General features: G+C 33.8%; 1 protein-coding gene across 50 annotated transcripts in view; it reads left to right on the top strand.

Annotated features, from left to right (window-relative positions):
- The first annotated feature begins 952 nt into the window (after window positions 1-952).
- Liprin-alpha (PTPRF interacting protein alpha) overlaps window positions 953-8,899 on the top strand; it is a 244,081-nt gene continuing 236,134 nt past the window's right edge. For all 50 annotated transcript variants that reach the window (XM_088194721.1, XM_088194744.1, XM_088194714.1 and 47 more), the window contains exon 1: window positions 953-1,405. In XM_088194721.1, coding sequence (XP_088050847.1) covers window positions 1,157-1,405 — 249 coding nt within the window. In that variant the 5' untranslated portion in view covers window positions 953-1,156. The remainder of the gene's footprint in view (window positions 1,406-8,899) is intronic.

Genomic DNA, 8,899 nt, shown 5'->3' with positions numbered 1-8,899 from the left:
TTTTTGAATAATGTTTAATGTGAAAGAACTAACTAGAAAATGGGTGCTTTTGATGGCAATGTTCCGCTCCTTTTATTTATTGTATGTATAAAAAGAGCTGAAGAATTTATACCAGAAATACATCAGTACATACATTTCAAACAGCTGTAGCTTAGTTCAGATATATTATTTGATGTCGATTTTTACTCTTTTAATAAATATATTCTTACTATGTTTTTTTCCAGAGTCGGGCCCCTTAAGGGGAATGGGCCTCGAAAATTTGTCCCCTCTCCTTCCCCTCTCGGCAATCCTGCATATAAAAACTGGAAAACTCTTAATAAACGCAGCTATTCGATTTTTGAACCATCTGTCGGATAGTTTTGATTTGTTTTTATACAGGTACTCTCGGCTAATAGACGCATTAATATATTTATATGTATTTCTCCTATGCAGTGTGCCTTAGCGTAAAATTGCTTAGTGATGTGCCCAAACGTCCTTCTTTTGAGGAGTATTGTCCTTTCTAATAGTTTTGTCATCCTTTTGTCTTCCTTGAAGAAAAAAAATTTAAAATGGCTTTTTTTTAATTCCGTAACAATTTCTCCAACTTTGTCTTTCTTAATAAAAATTGGAGGTGTCCTGTAAATAAATAATTTGGAAATTAGCTTATTTTTTTAAGCTCTCGCAACAATTTGTCCTGCTCAAAGACATTAATTCAGAATACAGTCAGAGATTTTTTTTGCAAAATTAGTAATTGAAAACTCTAAAAAAAAAGGTTGGAGTTGTTCGATATTACCCCGCTGCTGTATGCTCAAAATCAGACCGTTTCAAAAAAGAGCAAAATTGAATTCGGTCGTATTTTTGAATCGAATAGGTAGAATTAGCGGGACTGGTGGGAGAGGTGGGCAAAGTATGAACGAAGCCAGTGGGCGGCTTCGGCTCGACGTTCGATTGTCGCTTTGGGCCAAAGATCGGCGCACGGACGGCCATAGCCGGCCGCCGAGCGGAACGTCCCCCGGCGGCTCGGTCGGTCCGCGGAGTGCGGTCCGCGGAGTGCGGCGTGCGGCGGAGGCTTCGATCGCTCGGCGGGTCTGACCGCGGGCGACCGAGCGATCGAAGCGAGGATCGGGGCATGACGGAGAGTCCGCCCCGCTGAGGGTCTCTCCGCCTTTCGGAGACCATGTGGAACATGATGTGCGACGTGATGCCGACCATCTCCGAGGACAGCGTGAGCCAGCGCAGCTCGCAGCTGTCCGGCGAGAACGCGGACCTCGAGCAGCTGATGGTGTCGATGCTCGACGAGCGCGACAAGCTGATGGAGAGCCTGCGCGACATGCAGGAGCGGCTGGCCGACTCGGACGCCAAACTCAAGGGCGTCGAGAAGCAGCGCGACAGTCTGCAGCGTCAGATCGCCGACAGCCTCTCTCAGGTACGCCGACGATCGATATCTTCCCGGGTCCCGCCACCCCCGGGTAGCCGGCCGCAGCCACGCCGCTATCGATCCGCTTTACATAATTATTTCTTCATCTTATTTCCCTATTTATTTCCATTCCGAGGTACATGGCCGACAATTTTTCTTCTAAGATTCCGATACGCAAATATTAGCGGCATGGCCGACGTTTTGGTCCAAACGTATTCAAATATTTTCTAGTTGTCGGGTGGTTCGTTTAAAAATAATAAACTATTTATGTGGAAATTGACATTATGTTTGTTTTGATTGGAAAATAAATTGTCGTTAGATACTCAAAAACTAGATATACCTTGGAAACATTGTCATTTTGATACCAATTATTGAATTAGGTTTTCCTAATAATTAATATACAATTAAGCTAGTTTATATGTAGACTGTAAGCTTAAAACTATTACGTTGGAACGGAATATTTACAATAAATAAATTAAAATCAAAATTATAAATCTTTATTAAAGATTTCTCAGATACCTGCACATGAAGGAATATATCAATATTATCCATTTTTATTTCCTACAATATTCCTACAAGGTATACTGGGATATGATTCCCTCGAGTGTACTAGAAAAAGCACTATTCATAATCCGGAGATTTTGGATGAACTTCGTTTCTGTTTCTTCGTTTCTAATTACCCCGAGTATTGTTTGAAGTACCGCATGCAAGAACAGTATAGGACAATTCCCCGATAAGCACAGGTATCCAATATTAAAATCATTCTATTAGTCTGATTCTAAGTAAACATTATCCAAAATACTATGTAGGAGTAAATTTAAAAAGGCTGTAATGTGATAATTAAATTTAACTGCACAATTATTATTCGTTTTAATGCTGTCAAAATGTCTAAAAAACAATGCTAATATTCTAAAATGTACGAAACACGATGGCAAAATTATCGAAAACTACTGTTTTTAAATATGTGGAAAAGAGCGGAGAAGGCGTTTCTGTAATCAAATTGACCTTTCTTCTACGCGCGTATCTGCTAAATCATGGTGTATCGACTAGAGATTGCAATAATACTGGAATTTTCAATACCGGTATTGACATTATTATTATTTTTTTAATTAATTGACCGAAACTATTATCGAATACCACTCGCATAATTCACAGTGTTTATTGATTAGCAAAACGATATATTAAATATTTTAATTAAAACATAAAAACATATTTTCGAAAATACGGGCGCCAAATCTTTCTTCTTTTGGAACAATACATCTAGGATAAAATCATCTGCAATCTGCCCCTTAAATGCTAAAGGATGCCTCCTAAATTTTTATACCTGGTGCCAGAGCACCACTTGCAAATTTATTCCAATTAAATATATTATTCATTCTTTTTGTCAATTACGATTATCCGAAAGAATTATCCTTATGAGAAAAGAAAGTATTCATTAACTATGGTAGTTCATCCAACATTTCGACCAATGCTTCTTCGTTCAACGTCGATCCTCCAATATTTCTCCGATATCTTGAATATCCATATCATGAAATCCTTCTCCACTAATACCACGACAAATGTTTATTATTCTTTGGTATTCATCTTCTATTGGTGGTACAACATTTTCTCCAGAGACTACTTCTGTCCACAGCTTTTTCCAGCAAGAATTTAAAGTCGATTGATTTATTTCTTTAATGGATGCAGAAACCATATCGATACAATTTCGAATATAATTTTTTTCCAAGCTTGTGTAACTGTTAACTTCTCATCTTGTCATAGCGCGATCCATATGCGTATAAATCAAACATGTTAATTAATTTTTAATTGTTGTTTTTTTCTGGCACTGTGTTATATAAAACGTTTTGTACAAAAATATGCCACAATCATTAACCGTGTTATACGAGGCTTTGGTGCATTGCATAACCCTTTTAGTTTTAGACAATTTGGCCTAACATATGCGAAATTTCTTTAAAAAAGTTATAATTTTGCATTGTTTTAATAAATTATGTTATATGTGCTTTAACATTTTGAAACCTTTTTAGTGTACTCTCACTAATGTAAGGTATTAAAAAGCAATACTATTTTGTTACAACAATAAAAATAAGTTTATATTATTGAAAAAATAAAATATAAAACATGTTTAATGTAAAAAATACACCCGTCAATACATTTTAATTATCTAGTACAACATATATTTAGTTGGTAACAGAAAAAATAACATTGTAATATTTTCCAATGAAAAAGTTTTTTTTTAAAATATACATTTTTTTATTTAAATATAATTATTGACCCTTACTTATTGCAAATATTCAACACTTATATTTAGTGAAGCGAATTCTGTGGCCTATTTGGGTAAAAACGTATCTAAATGAAGATAAAAATGTGTATGCAATACCTGCTTTTGTTTTTACTTCGCCAGCCATCCCTATCGTGGTAGGCTGTGATAGGGATGGCTGGCTATGTTACATAATATATTTACTGGGAAATGCTAGATTCCATTAGACTTGCCTAAGATAAATAAAATGCATTCGTTTAATGTTACACGTCGCGCATATCGTTCAAAAATAACGACCATGTTAAATTTTTTAAATTTGCCCCGATATTTCGGCCCTCTTGGACTAAAAAGGATAATATTATTCTACTTTGATATCATACAGCGATAAAACTACTTGGGTTAATTCCCTACAATAAGCATCGTTTTATTCTCTGCTTCTGTTTTCATGCAATATGGGCATCGTCATTTTTGTAGAAGCCATGGAGATTTTAAACTAATAAAAATATTATTAAAAAATATTTTCGGTACTACTGGTATTACCAAACGTCAATTTTTGTCCCAATATCGGTATTACCGGTATTAGAATCCCTAGTGACGACACAAAAAAGGGAGTGTTACGAAAACGATGCAATTGAAAACCAATATCTTCCTGGGTATAATTAAATAAAACTAATCTCAACGGAATTTCTCACGCAAAAAAGGAAATTAAATCCCAATAAAAATTTTATTCACGGTTTATTATAGGGGAGATGAAATCGTGAGAACTATATATTAGTAATAGAGAGCTATACTTTCGTATTGTTTAATGCAGTTGCTCGATTATAGTATTTATTTATTTAACTAATGCTCCATACTTGTGTATGGAGCATTAGTTAAATAAATAAATTTGACCGCAAATGGTTAATAAAATTTGTAATTAAAATACAAATACATAATAACTAGACATGATTATTAAACATTTGTCAATTGTGGTATAATTTTTAAGCAAATTCACATATAAGATTACTTGGAGATAAACCTATGGGTTAATGATCTTGCTTTTCTGTTTAATTCAATTAAGTTTTTTCAGACTTATGAGCGATTTGAATATTCACGAGAAAATTAGACATTTTTGGCAGTCAATTGATTAAAAAAGTTGTCTCATTTTGAACTTATGTGGATAAATACGGCGTGATATAGAAAAACATAAACTGAAAAGATTTTCTAACATCAAAAAGAATACGTAAAAGTATTCAGCAGCCCATTTTCCATCATTGAAATTCACAAGATTAATGAGAAATATCAATTAGAATTGATCAAACATGTGAAACATTTATAAATAATATCAAATATCGATTCATAATTTTCCGAACCTACATAAAGAACGTTTTGAATACGATCGGAAACACAGCATATATAATATGTATCTGCGAGAGATTCTTTTTCAAATGTGGAAAATTTAAATTAACGACTGTAACTTCAATAGATGAACATTTCACGATCATCTTATCTGCAAAATTGCCACTTATGCAGAATACTAATTTCGATCAATCTATAAAATCAGTGTATTTTTAGGTAAGAAAATTAATGTAATACAATACAATAATGCACTGATTTATACGCATTAATTATTATTTCATAGTATAGATTCTGATTAGGAATATAGTTTTATTTAAAAATCGAATCGTATAAAATTTGACGTATAAGGATTCTAGTTGAGAATAACATTGTATTCAAGCGAGTATCTCATTGAAATTTATAGGCCAAAATAAATTTATCAAAACGAATCGTTCACCTAAAAATTCACACAAAAATTTCATTGATATTGATTTGTTATGTAAAATATTTGTCGCTTGTCTGGACCTTTTTTTCCACAGTTTATACATGTATGTATGCAGATAGATACGATAATGCATTATAAAATTGGTGGTAGTATATAAGAAATGCGCACCATTCCACATAAATAGGACCAGCTCTACGTAGCTAGCGCCGAAAGCATCTTTGTGTAATTTGATGGCCCAAGTTAAATGGGAAGTTTTCGAGCGACGAACAGAAATAATTAGGACTCCTTTGTTGATCTGAAGTGTATATACATTTGTAATATATTTTCAGATATCTACAATGATACTTTAATATCCATTGTCTTAATAGTATTTGTAAGCCTTCATTGTAATGGAATTTTAAAAGATTCAGTTGTGCTATAGTCAAGATCCGCCCGTCTTGACCTCAACATCCGAGTAGAATACGAGACTAGCGAATCTGTGTCATTCGGTCGCATCATCCACGATGCAGATTTGGAACAAACTAATATAAATAGTGAATGACAAGAAAGTCGCGTGCCGTGTACGTTACCGGAGTGAAGTTTACACACTGAATGACACACTTGATCAGTTTAAGGTAGCAAATATTCTCGGAAATCTGTACGATCTACAGTTCCAAATAATCAGAGACATGTATAATATAAACGAGGAAAATTTAAATGAGCAATATATAAAATAATTGTTCCATAAAATGAATTGCTTGTGCATTACTGTTAGACAGATTAGGTGCGAGTGAACAGTGAACTATCTGCAACGAATCCTTTTCCGAAGATTCACCTTACATAAATACACAAACAATTCATTTTATGGAACATATTTATTTAAATGCACATATCTCTTAAAATAATTCCCCGTTAAATAGCACCCGTTATAAATGTATATACACGATTGCTATTTGATTTTTTGCCCATCATTCGTTACTGTTATTATTCTTAAATATATTTTTTTAACAATAGCGCTATGTACGCGTTTTTTGTCTAGTAATATTCAATGTTTCATTATTGTCTCGACGTTCATTACAATCTGTCGTCGCATGTTCGCGAAATTAATGACAGTTTTGACATATAATGTGTCTGTTCGCGTTCATTCATCCTTTCTGCTGTCAAAACGGCCGCATTACAATTTCTCGCCCGCAGAAGTATTTTTTCTCGCCACAGCGGTTAAAATCTGTTCACACAAAATGGTACTAGTTGACGTTTCTTGACGACGTTTAGTGACGTTACTTTTTTCGATGCATGTAATATTATAATTTTTAAATTAAAAGGAATTAAAAAACAAAATATGTCAAACCCCCCAATAATACGGTAAATTGAGAAAGTGCTATTTGAGTGCGTGTAATTGGGGGACTAGAAAATACTCACACATTTTTTTGCAATATTTACGTACGAATCAGACGCGTATGGTGAGATATCCTCACTTTGGCTCGCTCACACATAAAATAACTGGTACTCAAATAGCACGTCCTATATTTATCGTGTTATTAGGGGGTCTACTGTATATCAATAAAGGAACATCTCTGTTTATATGAATTATTTGATTTCAAATTATTTATTTAAAACAAATTAATATTCGTATGAATCAGGCTTTACTTGCAAATGTTAATTTAAAACGTATAAAAATAACAGAGAAAATGCAAAATGTAAAACGACCATGAAAACGTCATTCATTTCGACCGTTGAGCTATTAGTCCGAAGTGTTGCGAAATGTTACGTGCCTTTTCCTCTATCTATGAATATTAATCTACGTTCGCTGTGAGCGAATGCAGCCGTTCACGTAACAACTGTTGCGTTTCGCACTCTCGATTGTTGTTTCTTAATTAAGAGCGCATTGTATCTGAGAACTGCGTAGTTTTAGTACGTATTTATAGTAAGTAGGTAACACAGAATATTAGAAAATTTGAATTCAACGACCGCCTCCCGGGTCGTAAAACTTATTCTTGACGCGATTAGAAAGTTCTATCGTACGCGGCGAAACAGGCGAATGTCTCGCTAATGTTGTTTTGCGAGGGAAAAAAAGGTCGAGAGATTTTTATTTTCCTTTTGATATCGTTTCTGGCGAAGGTTGACTCTCGTCTTGATTGTTGCTTGCATCTTCTAGAATTGCACTTTTCCGTATAAGCTTAATATTATATGGTATCAAATATGTTTTGCTGTTTCTAGATTAGGATCTCTTAGTTAATATTGCTCGCTCAAAAATACGATAACATTAATTAAACCCCCATTTTTAACTCATTAATTATAATTAAAATTACTTTTATTAATGATATGTTGAACTATAGGGGTAATTTAATTACCCGTAGGAATGTTTAATGTATGTAGATGTAAATCGTTGTTTAACCAATTGGATGCATGTTCAGTTTAAAAGAAGACGTTTGCATAAGGTTAGTTATTCATTTTGGTTTAGGATTGAACCGTATGTTTTGAGTTCTGGACCGCAATCTGTGTGCTGCTCGGTCTTGAACTGCATCTTTCTAATGGGTGTAATTAAATTATCCTGTCTTCTTTGCTGATCCAATGTTGAGACGATATTAATTAGTTATTCAAATAATTCGGGGCCTTTGGGTTCTACGTGGTCTTTAACTACATCTTTATAACGGGTGTGCCGGAAGCCTGGTGAGAAGCCATATTGATGCCAATGCCCGTATATAAGCGATTCTCGGTTACCAATGTCCGAATCCGAATATATTATATAAAACAGAGTACATATTTTTATCCCAAAGGGGAAAACTGCTCTTCTCATTTTAAATTTATAAAAAAGTACCATCAACTAAATAAACTTCGTAAATTCGGTCGAAGATGTAGAACGGTTTTTGTATTTACTTGTTTTTTCTTAGGTTTGATATTGACATTTTTATGACTCGGGAAAGTATTTTAATGCAATTTTTAAAGTGAATGTGTTTATGGGTGGTTGTTTCTTGTCAAATATTACGAAATGTAATGAGTAAATGAGTAAATTCCTGCAATAGTTGAGAGGTATCTACAGGGACGACATTGGGGTGTATTTGCCCCCAAAATGTAATGTAATGAAATATTATACTATGAATCTTAATGAAATCGAAATATTAAAAAAAACGACCTCTGACTGGCCAACTTCTGCCCGCCTCCCCTGAAAAACTGAAATAACGTCCCTGATTCTATAAAGAAAACAGTCTCGAATCTATCCCTAAAATATTTTTTAAAACATGTAATTTCGGTAAAATCATATCGGAATAGATTTTCACCGGTAGATATATATTTTTACTAGTGAAAATATAATTTATCTGACAGGTGCTAGTAAAATTATATAATTTCAACTTTTCCATATCTAGTAACATATATTAATCATTATTTATTTACATGTGATGGATAAATGTTACAGTGAATGTGTATTTTTCAGTGAAGTTATATTTTTACTGATGAAGTCCAAATACATTTTCATTAGTAAATATATATCACTACTAGTGAAAAT

The sequence above is a fragment of the Plectrocnemia conspersa genome, unplaced genomic scaffold (genome assembly GCF_051122295.1).
Source record: "Plectrocnemia conspersa isolate PC_06_02 unplaced genomic scaffold, ASM5112229v1 ptg000010l, whole genome shotgun sequence".
Taxonomy (NCBI): domain Eukaryota; kingdom Metazoa; phylum Arthropoda; class Insecta; order Trichoptera; family Polycentropodidae; genus Plectrocnemia; species Plectrocnemia conspersa.
Note: the sequence above shows the minus strand (reverse complement) of the source record. Positions and strands in the feature narration are given on the sequence as shown.